This window comes from Dromaius novaehollandiae, chromosome 3 (genome assembly GCF_036370855.1).
Source record: "Dromaius novaehollandiae isolate bDroNov1 chromosome 3, bDroNov1.hap1, whole genome shotgun sequence".
Lineage (NCBI taxonomy): Eukaryota > Metazoa > Chordata > Aves > Casuariiformes > Dromaiidae > Dromaius > Dromaius novaehollandiae.
Window position 1 is genome coordinate 66,753,640 of NC_088100.1, and position 19,928 is coordinate 66,773,567.

Here is a 19,928-nt window from a genome sequence, read left to right on the forward strand (position 1 = left end):
TTTGGCAAACAGCCTAAGAGAAATCCTCAGGTTTCTTCGCAGTGCCCTGCTGGCACCTTCTATCCATGACCTGTAAAGAAAGCCTTCATCACAGTAGTCGGAATTCAAGAATTCCTCCTGAATTACTGAAGAATGATTCTCCTGCTGAAGCAATTTGGTCTTGATCCAGCTTCCACTGACTTCCTTTGAATCTTTCCACTGACTTTAATTGGATTTGATACAGACGTGACATTGTCAGGTGCCATTTTTAGCAAAGTGATGGATTGCTTTTTTCAGGGAGAAGGGGGACTTTCTTTGTACTTTCGTAACATAGTTCTAGTGTAAACAAAAGTTCATTTCACCTAAGATCAACGGTCGAAACATCAGGTATTCCAGCCCTTTTTCTTTCGACTTTCTACTACATTCCCTTTCTAGTCCCTAGTAAAGAATACCAATATATTCATAACAAATCGTTGCATTTTAATAAATGCTTTCTATTGAAAAGCAGCAGCTATTTGTATTCCTGCACCAGTTCTGCAAGGAAGAACAAGGCCCAGAGAAACAAACACAGGAACAGAGAAATAATCATCCTACATTGCAGTAGTATTCTGATACAGTGGCCATTAACTTGAGAGGAAGGCTTAGGTTGCTCTTAATAGTGCAAAGAATTGCTGCAATTTTTAGTTACGTCCTGAAGTCTCAAATTTTATATCCTTTATATAATATCATTTTCTGATAGAGGAACCTCTCCATACTTTGCATTTCTTTGAGTATGTCCGTTATACCCAGCCTTATTTTTCTGCTCTCTATTCTGAACATTCTAATGTTATCACAGTCAAAGTCACCGTAAAAAAAAGTTTCTCCACAACTCTGATATTTCTGTGGAATGCTTCTAACTTCCCTATATTTCTGCTGTAGTTTTTGATGATAGGGTACGAAGAATTGAGTATAGCATTCCTGGGAAAAATGCTTTTGCAGATTCCATTGCAGATTTAATTCTTAGATTTCATCAGCAGACTTTTTGCATTTCTTTCTGTCTCATTCTGCATATTTTCTAGCATTTTGTCTACAGTTTGGAATACATCTTCACTGACTAACTTATGTTGTGGTCAGCTGTTTTTTTGGGAGTCCTGTTAATGTGCAGAACTCAGACGTGTTTACGAGTAGTTGAGTATGTGGGCCTGCCTGTGCTGCCAACCTTCAAGTATATACAGCAATCACTGTTTATCTTTAAAGCCAACATAGCAGCAAGATTTGTAGAGATTTTAGCACTGACATGTAAAATAAAGTTTTAAAAGTATGCCTGGGTAGTTAGGAACTAAAGCTTCGGTGACTTTCAGTTGAGATTTAGTTCACTGAGCACTTAGGTGCTCATTATTCTTTATTCTCATTATACTTTAAATAATTAACTTCAACAAAGAAACAAATTAATAGTTATTTGTTGATGACCACAATAATTCAGTATCAGTTCAACCCGTCTAGTACAATTAAAATGAGAGGAGAAATATGCATTAATAATTTTCAACCACGTATCTTTGAGTTTGTACTACATGCTTCATGTGGTTCGCTGTTAGTCATTGCTTCAGGATCCTCGTGCAGTGTAGCTGTTAGACCACAGCCCATGTGTAGGCACACTGTCCTAGAATAGCTCCTGAGTCACCCTGCCAGAGCAGAATGCACGCTTTGTGGTACAAGTAAGGGCAGCCGAAACGCCCCCACCTTCTCTTATGCCTCTGATTAGGATGCAGCTTTGCTAAACTGCTCTCTCTGAACCCACTTAGCTCAGCTGACTAGGACAAAGTGAGACAGACAGTGATCTTCCCCTTCTTTCCTGCTTGCTTCAGCTCTGCCCATTTCTGTCAAAGAAAAGAGAGGCATAAATTTTTGCCTTCATTTTTTATACCTGCACCAAGTCTGTTTTCTTATATTGATGGCAACAACAGTAGTACAAGTAACTGTAGATGGTATAATATGTCATTAGCTTTAATTGATTGTTCCTGCAAGAATTTGTCTGCTTTTATATGATACACAATAAAAGATGTAAGGTTGGCTGTAGTAGATCCTACGATACCAACACAGCATGTCAGTAATGCTATTTATGTGAGTGTATGCCTACTGTTTCACAAACTGAGAATTTCTTGCTTCATCATTGAAGTGTTTTCTTTCTGGGAGCTGAGTGTGACAAAGATGGAAGGAAACACTCAGCTTCATATTGCGTCAACTGTCAAGTTAAAAGGTATTTATTGTTTACCGCAGGAAGCTAGCATGAGTCAGTCTGAAAAGTTTATACTAATTGTAGTTTTCATCAGCATATGCAGCAGGTTATTACACAACATGCATGATACGTGCTCCAAGAGTTTCTCAGAAAACAGATACTATAATGGTTTAACAGATGATTTTAGTAGTGATTCATAATCTGTACTTTTCCCTATAATTGTTAAGGATAACTGTAACCAGTTCTACCTTATCTACCATTATCCCTTCTGTTCTGTTGCTGTTTTCCCTCTGCAAAGTTATAGGTACTAAATATCATTTTGCTTAGTTGGGAATACTTCAATAAGCAGCGTAGTAGTATTCAGCAACTGTTCCCTTATGACTTCTGTTTTGCAGCCAAAATGCTGAGGTAGGGAGTGGCACCACTATATTAAGTTTTCCTCTTCTAAAGTAAAGGGAATAGATGAATGAAGCCAAAATCTTTTAGGAAAGATGGTTAAATGCCAGGAGACTCTGGGGCTGAAGTATTGGAGGGCTGAAGGAATTGGCAATCTCATAGGCAATTTTCATGCTTCTGCAAAAATAAATGCCATAATACACTTTTGCCTCATAATATATCCGAGGTATACACCAAAAGCCTGTTAATGTACATCCACCCTACTGAGGTTATTGCCATGTATTAAACATTCCATGGAGACCAAAGGAATGTTAGGAGAAACTTAGTGTATCGGAGACCAGACCAGGAGCAATCTTGCCAGGGGTATTTGGAATTTCTGTGCTGAAATAGATCCACTGGAAAAAAAACAAGCCAAGCCAGCAGGTAACTTGTAGCCACACTTTTATCTTCTGCAGCAGTATGTTAAAAATAAAACAGGAGATACTGGAAGAAAAAAGGAAAAGGTACTGATGTTCAAAAAAAAAGAACCCAGTGACGGCATACATTTCTTTACTTATGGGTCACATCTGCAACAGATGTGTGGAATATTTTTTGATTTGTTATGAGGTTTGGGCTTTGTGTGTTTGTTTTCACAGACTGAGAGGTTGTTTTCTAATGTTGTTTTCTGTTTTAATGCCATTTCATTTATGAAAATACTTCAGAAGTATTGGTTGGAGATACTCACTTTCAAAATGATGTCTGACATCAAGAGGGTTCAATCTGCTGTCTGACAGCAACATCTGTACAATAAGCTGTAGTTTTATCCTGTGCCAGACTAGGCACCTCCGAAAAGTCTAGTTCTGAGCTGTCATCGTGGAGATGGCTTTCTGGAAGATTTTTGGAAATGAAGTCCTGGTCTGTCTAGGACGGGGTACCTCAAAACCCTGCCACTGCAGACTTTTTCTTCTGTTCTTCTTCTTCAGGTAGGCAGCAAGACCCTTTAGCTCACTCCTGCTCTCTCCCATTGGGGAGTCTTGGTGAAAGCAGCTTTGTTCAGTGTGTTCCCTCACCATATATATGCTGGCAGTGCCACAATTTTGCAGGCTGTCAGGAACTGCTCATGCTCAGGCTATCTTCATTCAGACTGCCTGGTATCCAATGGCAATGCTAAGATGAAGGCAGCCCAAAGTAGGCTTGCTTTTTTCTTTTTCCACATTTTGGCTTCCATGGAGATCCAATGTTCCATGCTTCAGTGGCGTCACCTCCTACTAATGAGAGCCAAGCAATGCTCTTGGGTACTGACATATTCTCTTCTCCAACATGTGTTTTCTGTGTCCCAGGAGGAAATTTCTGAGCCTTCCACTCCGGGCTTCTTTCCTGTGTCCTGCTGGAACTGCTTTTCTGTTCATTATTTCCCTTCCAGAAAAGCTATGTTTTAGGAGAAGGGTGGGGACTGTTTTATTTCTCCCGCAGGAAAGAGACTTGGGCACTTTGTACTACTCTTATGCCCAAGAAAGTAGCAGCGAGCTACAGCACAAAACAGCTATTACTGCTCAAATTTGTATTACTCATCCAAGCAGCCAGACTTTCCTAATTAGGATTAAAATTTTCAGAAGTGTGTCAGAGCAGTTTACACTTCATCAAATTTTAGACATCTAAATGTTAGGCATCTGTTCTTAGCCAATCTTATAGGCTTCCTCTGTAGTCAGTGACCCTCTGAAGGATAACTTGTCCCATCCTGACAAGTTTGGTGAAGTGGGATTTTTAAGTTCCTAAGCGATTAGAGGCCAGATTTTGGCATTAGACACTACAGAGACTATTTTTTCACTTCCATCTTTTAATATCTTTTAAAATATAAAATCTAAATCTTTTGAAAATATTTCTTATCTCTTTTGATGAGTTACCTCTGTAATGGTAATTAGGGGATGAAATTTCCCAACGTTACTTTCCTGTCAGGGTTCTGGATATACAAGGGTAATAATTTACAGGTAAGGAACAACATTGTCTTGGTGACACTGTTCCACCCTGGGAAAACCAGGGTTTGTCAGATATTTTTATTTCCACGTATTTGGGCTCTGCTGTTCTGACTCAAACACTTAGATAATTTTCCTTGCAGTTTTGGGGTTTTGGCTCTTCTGGTTTATAATTCTACTAACAACATCAATTTAGAAGAGCAAGACATCCGCCAGAAGCTCATAAGTAATAACGGGTCCATAGCAGATGGATTTAGGCTTCAAACTGTGGATGTTGATCCAGTGGGTAAGTAATTTTCAGCTTTGTTATGCTATAGATTTAGTTCACTTGTCCTAAAATAAGTATCTTGTGTGTTAAAATAATAATGCATTTCCAAACAGTGTGGCTAATCCAGATTTTAAATTGTTATTTTAAGCTTTACTTAACCATCCTCAAGGTATCTTTTTTAAAACAAATATAGTTGTCCAGATTGCTTCAGTCAGTGTTGTGCTGTATGGTTCAAAGAAGTTGGGACAGTTCTGTTGGGATAGTTCTGTTGGGACAGATCATTTGAGGATAAAGAAACATGATACAGCACCAGAGCTGTGATGAGACATTTGGGGCCTGCAAGGCACCTCACCCACTCCTCAACCGTGTTTGTTTGGGCTCCTGCCAACTGCTGCTCTTAATCAGTCTCCTTTCAGCTGTCAAATGTCCCCCATCCTTTCCCATTCAAGCCTTTCCCAATCAGAGATTGCCCTTCCCTGGGAGGAGGAGATTGGTCCTGCAAGTGGATGCCGTGTGGACATTCAGTCATTTTCCCTGAGCAGCAGCAGTGTATTTTGCCCCCATTGTGCACCTTTGCTTTACCACACAGCTCTACAGATAACATCCAGGCATTTCATTTGAAGAGAACAGTATGTTGCAGAATGATTGAAGAACTGAGGATGGGCGGATGAAGAAACTGAATCAGAGTTAACTCCGATATATTGCTATTTTTTACAGAAAAATGTTTGGCTGAAGAAAACCCTCCAAACTATTTTTGGCCAGATACCAGACCCACTGTGACCAACTATACATTTTGCCATGGGAGCTCAGTTCAGATTGCATCAAGAACTTGGTAAGTGTTCAAATCCCTGAGCAGCTGAGAGCTGCCTAATGGCTTTACTGCAGCTTTCTGGTTATAGAGTTAAACTGCATCCACCATAATAGATGCCATTGGTATTATATTTAAGGAAGATGATTTTTGTACTGTGATTCAGGAGCAGAAACAAAAAGCACAGAAGATTGTGTGCGTACTATAAAGATATATAATTTATTAGTAATTAAAAAAAGCTGTTACCACTGCTGTAGGGTATATTGAGGCCCCCAATTAATACAAAGGCAAAGTGACTATAAAAATAGCACCTTCTCACAGAAAAAATTTGCTCTCTTCAAATCATGATGTTTATGTAATTTCAAAACCAAAGTTTCACGTCTGCTGCTACTGCAAAATCATAACAGACACAAGAATGAGCTGGATTTTAATTGGACTTGTATACAAAATTCTGAATTCTGTGAAGATGAGATGTGCATTTGTTTAATCCATAACCTCTCATCTAGTTAAAGAAAAGTCAAAGAAATCTTATGAAACAAATATTTTGGCAGTGGTCAGTCATAACTGAAGGTAGGGATAATCATATGCTTAAAGTTATGTGGTTTTAAGGTTTAGGATAAATTTTCCCTAATACAGTCTTTGTGAACATCCACAAATGTTTTAAGCACTCTATCTCTATTTCCCGTTTGTAAAAAGGCAATATTATTACTTCCTGTGATAGATTACTAAAACAGTAAGGCTTTGATCTCTGTTGTACCTTGAACCTGACTATGATGCAATACTAATTAATCTGTTCACTTTTTAAATTAATCACCATTAATGGTAATACAGTAGTCTTATCCACCTACATTGCATCTGGAACATGTTCAGAAAAGACCAGCTCTCTTACTTTCTGCAAACAATATGGCAACATGGATATGAATCAGCTTTGAGGTTCTGTGCCAAACAGGAAGACAACCAGCATTATATTTAACTAACTCATTTCCTCAGCCTGTTCTTCTTGTACAAGAACTATTACATTCTGATTGACCAACTTTTGTTGTAAAGTACGTAGTGCATGGGTCAAATTGTTTTTATGTCAGAAACTCAGAGTCATTACAAATTAAGGCTCCTGGCCTCTGCTGCCCCAGAATTGCTTATCTTTATTGCTCATTTGTGGTCTACACAATGCCATTGATTGTCCATATGCAGTACATCTCATCAAAAATTATTGTATACTGCATAGTGCTATGCTTTCCTTGCCTCTGCCTCCATCAGCTTTAGGCAGTACAGAGCACAGATGTGACATGTTTTGTCTGAGACAGGAGAAGACTGTCCTAATGGACTCTGCTAGCCCTGTGCTTCCCAAAGTAAAAGGTTGCTTGTTAGTGTGCTATTTAAATAAAGGTGCTATGTTCATCATTTGAGCAATAATTTCATTCTGTCGTGCGTTTATTGAAGTGGTAACCATTCTCCATCCTGCCTTTGCCCCTGTGATGAGCATGGTTGTCCTTAGAGAAAAGTGAGGAAAAAGTGTGTCTAATATTGGAACGATATCTAGATATTTTGCTTTCGTCAGGCTTTAGAGAAAGCATTTTGAAAAAATTACTTTTTATGTCTACCCCTCACCTTGGATCAGGATGTGATGGTGGCCTGTTTAGGTTTTCACGTGTACCGTAAATTTACCTGACCACATACTTCCTGTACATGTGCTGAGAGCTATTACTGTTTCCTATGGACTTGATCAAAGCCCTTTATATTAAAGAGAAATTTTAGAAACAGCATTTTTTTTAGGCCACATCAAGGGTGTAATAGTTTATATCAAAACTTGGATCTTTCTTTCCAGTGATGCAATTCATCAAATTACTAGATGAATCAGCTGATAAGTCATCAGAAAGAACTGGGGTTTCTCTCTCATTACTGTCACTGAATTGATCACGTATTTCCACTGTCAAGCATACATCGTTCATTTTAGTTGGGGTCATGTTGCTAGGTAAATTGTAAATTGAGAATAGCATATCACTGTGATATCTACAAAAGAATTATGAGATATTTATATTATTTTGCTATTACAGTTCGTGTGTACTTTGTCATTTTTCCTCTTTAGCTATTTGGGTCTGCAGAATTATACATCATACTGGGGCCAACCCGATCTGAGAAATTGCACAGGTGGGTACATTGATAATCATCTTTGGCTAAAGGAATAGTCTTGTAGACTTTGGTTACTAATTACACTAAGGAAGGAAGTTACACTAAAGAAGAATATCTTCCTCTCCTGTGCTAAGTTGTTTCAAATCTTTTTAAAAAATCAGGGCAAAGTAAATATTTACACTCTGGGTAAGTGCACCAAATTGAATCTAGCCTACCCATGAAACTCTCTGGATATGAGCTAATGAAATCAATCAAACTCTTCATGTAATTTAAGCAAGAATGGGGGCAGGTGACAGCTTGCATCAATTTGATATTCAGTCAAGCCAAATTTTTAATTGTTTCCAATGCCCATTGATGCTAGTGGAAAGATTTCCACTGTCTTTCCTAGGCTTATGCTGAGACTTTTCAGATATATTCTCAATTTAAAAAATGCCACTTGAACTCTTTCTGGCCTTAAAGGAAAAATAAAATAAATAGACATCAATTTTTTGGCCACTTCTGCAGTGCTGGAGTCTCCCACATCTTTTTCTATAGTCAGTGGAGAGAATGAGTCGCAAGGGTAATTCAGAGCACCTACAGTAGGTTCCTGTTCTGAACTGCTTTCTAGAGAAGCCTCTTTGTCTTTCTTTGCTGATTATACGGGGATCATGGGTAACCTGGCTACCTAACTTGGTTGGTTATGTTGGATACTTACAGTCAGGCTGTATGAAAACCTCTTTTGGTATAAAATGAACATAGTTTCTTCAAATGTAGCAAAAGCTACATTAGAAAACACAGCATTAAAGAACACAACCAGTTTCAAACTAAAGAAGGTTGTTCTTATTTCAGAATCTTATTTGTGAATAGCCAGTAATGTCGCGAATATTTTGAGATTGTATGATGTTAGTATTTGCATTAGTTTTCCATGCAGGTGACACCAAACATATAGTTTATATATAATTTACACTAATATTTTGCCACTGGACACAATATCAAACTTTCCTCACGAGGAAAATTCTTCTCATGAAATTTGTTTCTGTGTTGCAATTGCCAGCCCTCTGAACAGGAATACAGTCATCTGAAGTTACAGGAATCATTTGCAGTGGGGTCAGACTTACTGCCCAGAGCTTGAAAGAGTGAATATTTTGTCAGTAATAGTGACCTAGGGACCCGTTTTTTTCACTTCAAGAATGAAAGAGAAGCTGCTTTTCCCAGTGAAAAATGGAGGCTAGGATAAGGAGAAAAAAAGAGAGAAAATATGGTTTTTATTCCTCACTTCTTTTTTATTTCAAAAACCATTTTAATAATTATTCTGATTATACAAACTCAGATGAAATTAAGGAAAAGAAGGACACAACCAGTGAGGACAGCATGTAAGATTCAACAGACTCTGTTTACTTTTTCATAAAATTATAAATTTGAGAAAATAATAAACCCTAATGTTCCTTACAAGTACCATAGAACATGCTCTAGCTTTCAATAATGAGTAAAAAAATTTCTGAATTACTTCAGGATCAATATACCTTATTTTCCCTTTTTTGTTCCTGTTATGTGTACACTCACAGAAAATGCAGCTGATATTGCCAGTCAGCTTTTGAATCTCACTGGTGAAGGGCAGCAACTAACTTCAGACAAAGTAAATGATGTTGTCCAGAAGCTCAAAAAAATTGTGAACGATGAAAAAATTGATGAATCGCTGGGTTCTACCGTGGTGACAATTTTTTCCAATATTCTAACAAGTTCAGACAGTGTATTGGCCGCATCATCTTCAGAGTAAGTATTTCTGCACTTGAGAAATGCTGTTGAGAACGACCTGTTTCATTGCCTGTTAAGAAATGGATTCCTACTTCCATATATAGACAAACAATTGCAGTAAAGCAAACTTTTCTGATTTCCATCAAAAAGAATTTGATGAGATGAACAAAAGATTCTTCTTCAGTTATATCAAAGCTAAAATTAATGTGCATGACAAAGGTAAATTATTTTCATGTAAAAGAAGTCTCCTGATAAGTGACACACCATAGATTTAAGTATCATTGGAAGATTGTTTCACAGCCTTTGATATGAAGTCAGATATTTTCTGTCAGCCAAAACCTTTTGTTTTTTTACAGAGGTACCTAAATTTATGGTGTGACAATCTCCTTGTGAATACACAAGTGACAAAGCACAGAAAGACAGTCAAAAAAATGTTCTTAGAAATGGAGAACATACGATGCTGTAGTTTTTTTCTTCTGTATTCAATTTTTAGAATAATTTTTTTCCTGTTTTTAGAGCTCTAAAAACTATTGATGCCTTGGCTCTAAAGATCCAGTTCACTGGGCCATCCATGAGCATTTCAACACGAAACCTTGCACTTGGAGTGTCTTCCATAAACTCAACTTCATTCAAAGGTTCTTCTTTTAGTGTCAGTCCACAGAATAATGCATCTGATTTTCAGGTACAGAATGAAAATTGTATTTGAATGTGAAATGTGTCTGATGTTCAAAGTGTATTTCCTGTGGGTGCTATAAAACCACTTAGAACTCCCATTACTCCCCCTACTATTTTATTCCCTGTTTCCTGCAGTCATCCAAACAGATCAATTTAGTATTTCCTTGAGTAGCAGGAAACCCAGATGAACCCATGTGTTCCATACAGATGAAAAATATTTTGCTTAAAAATTCAGAAGTGGCTTTATTTTTTTTCATTGTTTTGGGCTAATGAAAAGGAAAAATAACCCTTAAGAGTCTTCTGTACACTATCACAACTCTACTGATGAGTTTCAGTTTGAGAATAAGATAGCTAAATGTAGGTATCTACATATAGATTTCTACAGATACAATAGGTGTTTGAGCTTTCGGTGTAGTTTAGACACCTATTGCCAACGGACACCGAAGGCTGATCCGGTTGCCCACACTTGGGCTCATAGTGCTATTTGAGATGTCCTATGGTGTTTAAGACATTCACATAGGATTGACTGATCAAATCAGACAAGCAGAAAATATAGTAAAGACAGATCACTCAAAGTGCAAAATGGTTTCTAGTGTGACAGCATCGAGACAGGCTGCTGTATTTAAGATATTTGTTGTCATAACACCATTTGAGGATCAAAATTATTTTTCACAATGAGGAAAAATGTTTCACAAGTGGAGAAACACAGACAAGGTATACACAAAGCCACATGTAGAAACTATTTAGGCGTCTGAGAAGCAGATGAACATCTACTGGATGTTTTCTTAAGCTCCTGTGGAAATCAGTGGCAATGAGGTACCTAGATTTTTAAAAATAAATTTATTATATATGTTTGTGTATATATGTGTGTGTATATATATATACACACACACACGCACACATGTATATATAGGTATATGTGTATATGTAAATATTTGTTATATTGTTCATAGTTATATAAGAAGTCTATGGCAGAGGTAATGTAATCTCAATATCCTGGGTATTTAATCTAGGTTAAATCTAGGTTACCCTTCAAATATAGTGAGACTTGCTTGGAGAAACATACAGAAAAGATGAAACAGAAAAATCAAAAAATCTACTATCTTTGGACCAGGGGAGCCAAATCTGAATTTACACATGGAACAGTTATGGATAGCAGCTAAAGGCTAGTCACTAGATTACAAGCATCTAATGAAACCAAATTCACTGCTACTGTGAATTGGCAAGACAGGAATCCTGATAAATGGATCATCATTTTATAAAGTGCCATGTACTGTAGAAATCAAAAACAGTAAAAAAGGTTATTAGAAAAACTAATAGTAATCTAAAAGGCTACAGGCCTTTTACATGCGGTCTATATAGACTTTGGATCAAATCTCAAATGCTGGTTTGAATAGGTATAAATGGATTTAATGTAATCAGGTTTTAATGGATTTATATTCATAGAAGTTTTAGCCAAAATTTCTCTGAGTCAACTGTATTAGAAATGCTTGATGATTGTAAATGTACTTTTGTTTAATTCTCATATTAATGAAGCTTGATAGCTGATTGTTTCTCCTCCAAATTTCATCCTGTATTTATGGAAAGAGGAAAGGAAAAATTCTGAAATTACATTTGGGATGTTCTACATGTATAATAAGAATTACCATCTGTGGCTTGAGGACATCCAGGAATTTTCTTGCCTTGGAATCATTTACTATAGCACTGTCTAAATAATCATACAATCCAAACTCCATCAAATTATTTAGAATGTTCCTATTGGAACATGAGTTGTTCTCAGGCTTTTAATTTCCAACAGCTGATTGAGAATTCTTAGCATCCTCCCCACCAGAAATGTCTGCAACAGCTGTGATCACAGCTTATATTTTCCATGCCTGTCAGGAAAGATGTTTGCTATCCCTGCTGGAGGGAGATTCCCTTGTGAAAGCCCAAGCTGTTCACCAGTGATGTGATGATCTATTCCAGGCTCATCAGGGAGCCTTAAACTCGTCAAGCTCTGTGTCAGAATGTTTCCAGATTTTATTTCCTTTTTTTTGTTCCTTAAAGTAGATATCAAGCAAACGTGTCCATGGCAGTTTGGAAAGATTCTATTTTAGTCCCCTGTGTCTTTATGTTTCTTGCCAAACCTTTGACTAAGTTAGTTTTGGGTGATTCATATTATTAAATTGTTCCTGTAATGTATCCATACTTCTTTAGAGAAATGTCTTCCATTCTGTTTGCATACAATACCTAGTGGGATGTCTTTATCACATGCATGCTTTCTGATTAATATGGCAGAATTATCCTTTGAAAGCCTATTATTCAAGTGCTTTTAGCCCTGTTAGGAGATACCTATGAATCATATATTACTGGTTTTCTAGGGTACCTGTTACTCACAGTAAATTGATGAAAATTTAGAATTTAAATAAATTAGCTTATGACTTGTAACTTCCTATTAGTTAACAGTGCATTAGTGTCATATGACTGATCATGAAAGGCACAAATACTTGAACAAGTTACGCCTAGAGAAGTTAGCAGTGTGAGTTTCCTCATCTCATAGTAAAATTCATTAACACTTTTACTGTACAGCAAACATGACATGGCTTACTCTCCTTTCTTTGGTGGATAAGGTGATACACCCAGAATTCACCATGGTATAAGAGCATATAGTCGTAGAATTGCTGTGCGGTAGATAATGAAATATTGTTATGTCACTGTGCCATATTTGACATGTTGCCTATATTGATTAACCTTATACTGATGACAAAAAGTACCCTTTTTTGTGCTGCATAGCACAAAATATTAGTTCAGTGACTCTAATTGTTATTTTTAAGTCTCCCTTCTGTAATACAGAAACTAGAAAAGCTGATAAGAGCTTAATAAATCTTTATAAGGAGCAAGAACAGTGTTTAGCAAGCATTATTGTTATTGTCTGTTAGTTAATACAAAGACTTATCCCAGGAGGAATTAAGTTAGCTACTCTATTTTATATATGGATTATTTATAAACTGCCAAATAGAAACATTTTGGTGGTCACATAACAAAATGGCACATTTAAAAAACATAGAATGAAAAAACATACAGTAATTCTATAGATATGTGAGACATTCACTGTAACAGTGTCCACATTGTGCACTCTAGTTTCATGCAGAGATGAGTCCACCGTAGCCACGTCTAGAACAGGAGCACCGTAAGCAAATATGGCCTGCACCAGCTAATAGGGGCACCACTGTTGTGCACTGTTTCCAGGAGCTCAGCTGGCACTGCCGTGTAGGCAGAGCAGTTCCTTAAGCAGTAACTGAGCTTTCTGCATGGCCCTGTGTCACACCATGTAGACAAGCCTCATGAAATCTTAAATCTTAATTAAAAAAAGTGTATGTGTGTGCATGAGGGAGAAATCAAAGCCTTTGATTCATGTTATCCCTCTGATTTTGTCTGTGGACTAGAAGTGCCTAAAGATGAATGGCTCATGTGCCTTTTATGACAAGCTAAATATAGCTTGTGCTTCTTGTGTTTTGTGATTCTGTGGAATCCACCACAAAATCAATTCCTGTTAATGACATTATGCTCTGTGGAGGTCCAATATGTCAAAGTTTTTATCCTACAAAGAAGTGTCATGTGCCACTTGTGGAAAAAAAAAAACTAAATTCTTTACACTAGAAATCTTCTTCTCTTATTGGGTGCATTGCTTTGTACTGATGCTTACAGGGGTGTTTTAGAAAGAAGCTAGTTTTTTTCTTTTGCTTTAGTGATTACAAAATGCATGTGTTGCATAGCAACAAAGGAGTGAGAAAATAAGCAAGATTCAACACAAATGCAATATGAGGGCAAGTGGCTACTTTGCTTACAGAAAACATTACTGAGGCATTACACAAAGCAAGTGAGTTTAGGATCCTAGAAGTTTTCTATGCAGTCAGTGGAAAGAAGAAGGAACTATTAGAAGACAGTGGAGAATGCTGAAGTCAAATGTCAAGTACTAGTATGACATGCCCCCACAAAGCTGGATGTTCTGGAGAAATGATGTGTCCATGGATCATATGTGCAGATCAAATCATACAGCTCAAGAAAGAAAGATTCAAGGCATATCTTTCTGTTCTTAACATTGTTTGGTATGAGGAAAAGTGTTCTGAAAGTTATTCAAAATTATTGACTGCAATTATGGCAAATCATCAGTATAGCAGTGAGGGAGTCATTTTTTAAATCTGCAGCTTTCCTGTAGGAGAAGCCTTATCTCCTGCTAGGGGGAAGGAGGAAACCCATAAGCCTTTTTTTTGTTACATCAGTTTTCAGGTACAGGTCATATTAGTGTTGATGATTCTAGTCCCATGTCTAGATTTCCTTGCATAAAGGTCTGAACCCAGTTGTGGTCAATTAATGTTTTGCTTCTTGTTTTGAACATTTTCTTCTCTTTTGTTGTTTTTATTTAACAGATAGATTTTGACAAGGATCAGACAAATGCCATTGCTTCTGTTGTTCTGCCATCAAGTTTACTGAAGAATTTAAGTCAAGATGAGTTTGAAGTTATATCCAGGGCTCAATTTACTTTCTTCAATAAAAATGGTCTTTTCCAGGTAAATATGAATGTGTTCAAAGTAATTTCGTTTAGGGTGAATCAAAGGCAGCTGCTAAAGTATCTTGTAGTGTAAACATTTTGCAGCATCTCATGAGTAGGAATGAAATGGTAGCAAATGTAGGCATTAGGAATAGCATTATAAATTCAGAGTGACAAAATAGCTGTCATGCCCAAGTTGTATTACAGTCAGATATTTGACCACAAATTCCTGTCACATGCAGGGTAAACTTATGCATAGAGTAATAAAGGGAAAGCTGGATCCCAGGTGATTATAATCAGAGTAAATTAGCAAGGCTTCTTAAAGGCCCTATATTCTGTTGATATACATTGATAGAGGGCCTTGATGTTCAGTGGAGCCCTGTTCTTTCTCAACTGGGAATTTGACCTATAGTATGGATAAATGGTCTTTCTTTCTCTTTTCCTTAAAATTGCTGATTGATGCTTATGCCCAATGGACCACTTACATTCAGTTTAAAACTCTGGGCTGATGGTCATCAACCAGAGAATATTTATTTCTACATGTACTATTCTTCTTTTCATATATATCTGTTCCCACAAGTACACTATATTTAATAGTGTCTGGATGTTTCTATACATAACATGATTATGGAATAAAGGTAACAATATGTGTACCTGAAAACTGAAAGAGTCTAAGTAGATTTGTTTTTTTCTCATTTAGGTCCCATTGTATGGTAATTGTAAATTGTTCAAGCATGATATATGCCAAAAAAGTTAGAAAGATTTTAACAGCTTAGAAAAGCAAACAAAAAACACACCTATGCTAGAAAATTAATTCATTGAGAGGGAAACCATTTCATAATGAACTGTAGGCTGAGCCTCAAAAAATTTGAGTTTGTTTTCCCATTAGTATTTCAAGTGACCTTTGGCCCTTGTGCATCCGCAAAACTCTGTAGTATTGTGTTGTCCCTGTATTATTGTTTTTATTGGCAGTGTATCCAGATTCTTCAGATAGTCTAGGCAAGAAAATACCCATGACCCTGAGTTGCCTTCTGAAATACACCCTGAACTATCTTTAACTGTTTAAAATAGTAGTCATTTTAAGCCCACTTTTAAGAAAAACAAGATGAATGCATTTAATAAAGAAACTTCAAAAATACAGAAGCAGGTTTGTCATAATGGTATAAAATCATATAAAGTTAAAACATGCAGTCTTATTTATATTGCATTAAAATTGTTGTCAGGAGGTCTTGCCACTAACCATATAGGTATCTTTGTTTTTCTTTTCTTTTGTTTTTGTATTTTAGATTTTGGTATACAGTTCAAATTGTGAGTATTGTAAGCTAATGAAAGCACATGACTATGTTCATGACAGATCTTGTAAAATTGATCTGTGTGTGCTTCTCACGTGTCCTTTCATGGTACTAGAATGTGTTTCTAAGTATATTTGGTAAGTCAGTGAGAGGTAAAGCAACAAAATCTGCGACTAAAATTCCTCACCATTTTATTCTTATTTTTCAAATTGTTCATGGGTGACATTTTCAACCAAATTAAATTTGTGCAAAACTCATATTTTCCATTACTTACTGTTATGAATTCGTTTGACTATAAAACAGAAACAATAACTTATGACCAGTCATCTCAAAGCTAAATGTAGAAGACTCTTTATTCATATAACTCATTTTAGTAGAAGTGCAGCACAAGAGAGCATAAATAATGAACAGTAAATTTTTTAGTCCATCTAAAAACATTATTAATGGTTTAGTAAACATATCAATTGTTTTTAGGTAATCACGGTGTGTATTACCTCTGCTTTGATGAGGAACACTAGTTTGGTAATGTTCAAGAAGAGAAAGAAATGTACATAATAAGTTCTTCAGCATTTTAATCTACTTTATGCTAATATTTCTGTTTCATCATACTGCTATTGTAAGCCTGTACTAGTGTAGATACCACTATTAGAATAGTAACAGCATGTCATCTATTCTGAAATACCTCAGTTGTGCTTTATTCCTAATAATAAAAATATCATTGTTTGTGCTGTTTAATTAATTGCCATTTTGTGAAGAGAATTACAAATATTATTTAGTGGTTGCTGATCAGATTGCTAACTGAAGTGTTAGCTTATGTCAAAGAATAGTATCTTCCTATTAAATTAAACTGAAGTATAAAATAAAGTGATCCACATGCCATTTCAAACCCAATAACTTTTTCCACTAGTGTAAAAATGTTTCAGGAATATACTTTATTCTGACTGAAATTTAAAAAATCCGAGTGGTATTAGCTCTATTTCATATAAGCATTCACTATAACAGGGAGACATCATACTTAACAGCATTGGGATTTTTTTAATTGCGACTGAGAGAATGCTTGTGAGTTTTATCCTGCCATTCATTAAAATCTGATGATGACATTACTTAGAAGACAAATTGATTTAAGCTATTCAGGGTGGGATTCATCTCACCAAATGTATGTGTGTTCACTGTAGATACCTACACCTGAACTATTGTGTGTAAGGTACCTTTGAAGCCGATTAATGGAGAGGAATGGACCCTGCTAAGGCATGATGCATCTCATCCTAGTGTAGGAGGAGAGTAGGAGTAGGGTGCAGTTCCCCAGGCAGAGGAGTGTCTGTCTGATGTGACAGTGAGCCTGTAAGAGACCAGTGATCTTCTGGAGCAGCAGCTGGAGACCAGGCAGGATACCTAAAACCTCTAAAAAGGACACTTATATTTAGGCAACCACATTCCACCTACATGTATAAAATAGGTCAAATGAATTATGCCCCAAAAGTGTATGTTTCTGTTCATTCTTCAGGTGTAGACAACTACTTTTTGCATGTCTGAAGTTAGGTCAGAAGAATACCACCCTTATCTTCGGTTTTGAGCTCATGAAAATAACGTGCTAATATCATAGATGGGAATGGTAATGACTGTCTACACTAGTCAAAGTTTCTGTCATTAACCCAGACTTCATCATAGCTTTACTTTGTACATCTGTATATTTTAGTGGCTAAAAGCTTCCCCCCAGCTTTAGCTGAGTGCAGCCTTATAGCAAAATAAGCAGTCATCTGTATTTAATTTTAATGCCCATATTATTTTGATTCCTTTCTAAGGACAAGCAGGAAGAAGATATGAAATTGCCTTCATAAAGAGACTGTCTGATATTTATTCCTAGTTTTTATTATTTGGTGGAGACAGGGCCCATTGGAACCCATAGAAATCTGTGCAAAGGCTTTCATGGGCTTTGGGTCAGACACTGGAAGTTAAATGGTGACCAAGACATTTTCTCTTGTTCAATACTCAAGAACTGGCTAGGAAACTGCATTTTTCTTCCTTGTTAATTTTCAAGTTCTTAGGAAACTGTTTCACAAACTTCAATATACTCAGAAATACTGCATTTAAAAACTCTTGGATATGGTCCTTAGGAAATGAAATATTCTTCTCAGTATAACCAGAATTTGATGACTGAAAATATGCTTCTCATGATTGATGGGATCTCATGAGTCCACCACTGAGCAGTTATCTGATATTTTGTCAAGCTGACCAAACTCCTGGACTGAAAGGAGTTGGGGATTTCAGGAGTTCAGGAGCCCACTTTGTTGAGGAGAAATGGGTGGCAGCAGACTTTTACCTCTGATCTGCAGCAGGCAGTGTGCTGGAAGTCCAAACTTCCCAGCTCCTGCAAGGCCAACCAGGCAGATAACTAAGCAGGCTTCAGTGGAAGTTCATCAAAAGAGAGTCACATTTGCAGAATACTTCCACTTTAATAGATCAGCAATTTCCAAGGAAAACATGCTGCTTTGGAAAATTCTCAGCCTGATGCTTTTTCACTGGTTATGAATGGCATCACTCACTGACAACATCAGTCTTCTATTTACATTTCCACCAATTAAGACCTTGTAGAAGGTATTATCTCCTACAGCATGTAATATTGCTTTGAATTTGTTTATTACTTCTTGGTCATTCATTGTAAGACGGAAGATGATTTAGCAGCTGTACACAGAAAACAGGTTATTCTCCAAAAACTTCCCATCTACAGAAAAGAATAGCATTGATAGTAAAATAAGAAAGCTAGCTCATTCTTGTTTAGGGAAATAAGCTAATTAGATCATGGTTTATTATCTGGTACGTTGTGATAGTTCTAATTCTGGTGGAATCAAATAAAGTGATTAAAAGGGAAATTTTTGCCTTATAATCTCTCTCTATAATTGTGCTTGTATATGTTTATGTCAGAAAGGAAAATAGGGGAAGTTCCATGAGGCAAACCTGTAATTTGATCTTATAAACAGCATGTTCGTATATTGGGTGATGAAAAGTGTAAAATGCTAAAAGCTTATTTGTTCTGGCACACGACAAAAATAGAACTGTATACTCTGGCTTTTTTATCCTGGGCTATGTCAGCATTTATTATATTTTTCTAAATCTTCAAAAGGATCCAGAAACTCCTGCCAACTTGACCAGTTTTGTGGTGGCATGCAGTATTGGAAACATAACAATTCAGGACCTTCAGGATCATGTGAAGATTACAATTAGGCATACCAAAGTTCAGGTAAGAAGAGACTGATCATTCAGAGAAACAGTAATGCAGATTATATGTTGTAAAGGCTGAACATAAAGTCTTGTCATCTGGATGTATTTTGAGTAAGAATACAAATGCAAACGGAGATAATATTTCTAAAACAACATCAGGCAAGAAAAACCTAAAAATAAATAATCTCTTCCATCCTCACATTCTCACTCTTTTCAGGATTTAACATTTATCTGAAAGACCGTTAATTATGTCACTTTGAGGCAATTTCTCTGCCAATAGCCATAGGTAAAACCGCAGTTCATGACCAATGATATGTTTATTAGACTGGAACTTCAGAATGACTAAAATTCATTGATCAAACATGAATTGCTTTATTAATAGTTCCTCAAGGTATTTGGTTGTTATGTGGTTTCCTGCAAAGGAGGAATGGACAGAATCACATTTTTAAAAGATGACTAGAATTAATTCAGGAAAATAGAAGCCCAGATAAAGCCTTTTGGCTTATTCTGTTTCAGTGAAACAATCATTCAGGTGTCAGCTTGATTCTCAGATATGTTGGTCAGTAGCTACTCCCAAAGAGACCATAATACTAGAAATGTATAGAATAAGATGTTAAAATGTGGTATCTAAGTATAATGTTCATGGAATAAGAAACTGGTTCATTAACCTTGAGATGGGACTTTTTCACATTTCAGTTAACTTTACCTTACTTTTTATTATACAGATTA

General features: G+C 36.5%; 1 protein-coding gene across 8 annotated transcripts in view; it reads left to right on the plus strand.

Moving 5' to 3' along the window:
• The window catches only part of ADGRG6 (adhesion G protein-coupled receptor G6), a 117,351-nt gene that overhangs the window by 71,931 nt on the left and 25,492 nt on the right, over positions 1–19,928 (plus strand). For all 8 annotated transcript variants that reach the window (XM_026120441.2, XM_026120425.2, XM_026120467.2 and 5 more), the window contains 7 exons: positions 4,686–4,828; positions 5,528–5,642; positions 7,705–7,766; positions 9,293–9,500; positions 9,999–10,164; positions 14,567–14,707; positions 19,102–19,218. In XM_026120441.2, the coding sequence (XP_025976226.1) occupies positions 4,686–4,828; positions 5,528–5,642; positions 7,705–7,766; positions 9,293–9,500; positions 9,999–10,164; positions 14,567–14,707; positions 19,102–19,218 (952 nt within the window). The remainder of the gene's footprint in view (positions 1–4,685; positions 4,829–5,527; positions 5,643–7,704; positions 7,767–9,292; positions 9,501–9,998; positions 10,165–14,566; positions 14,708–19,101; positions 19,219–19,928) is intronic.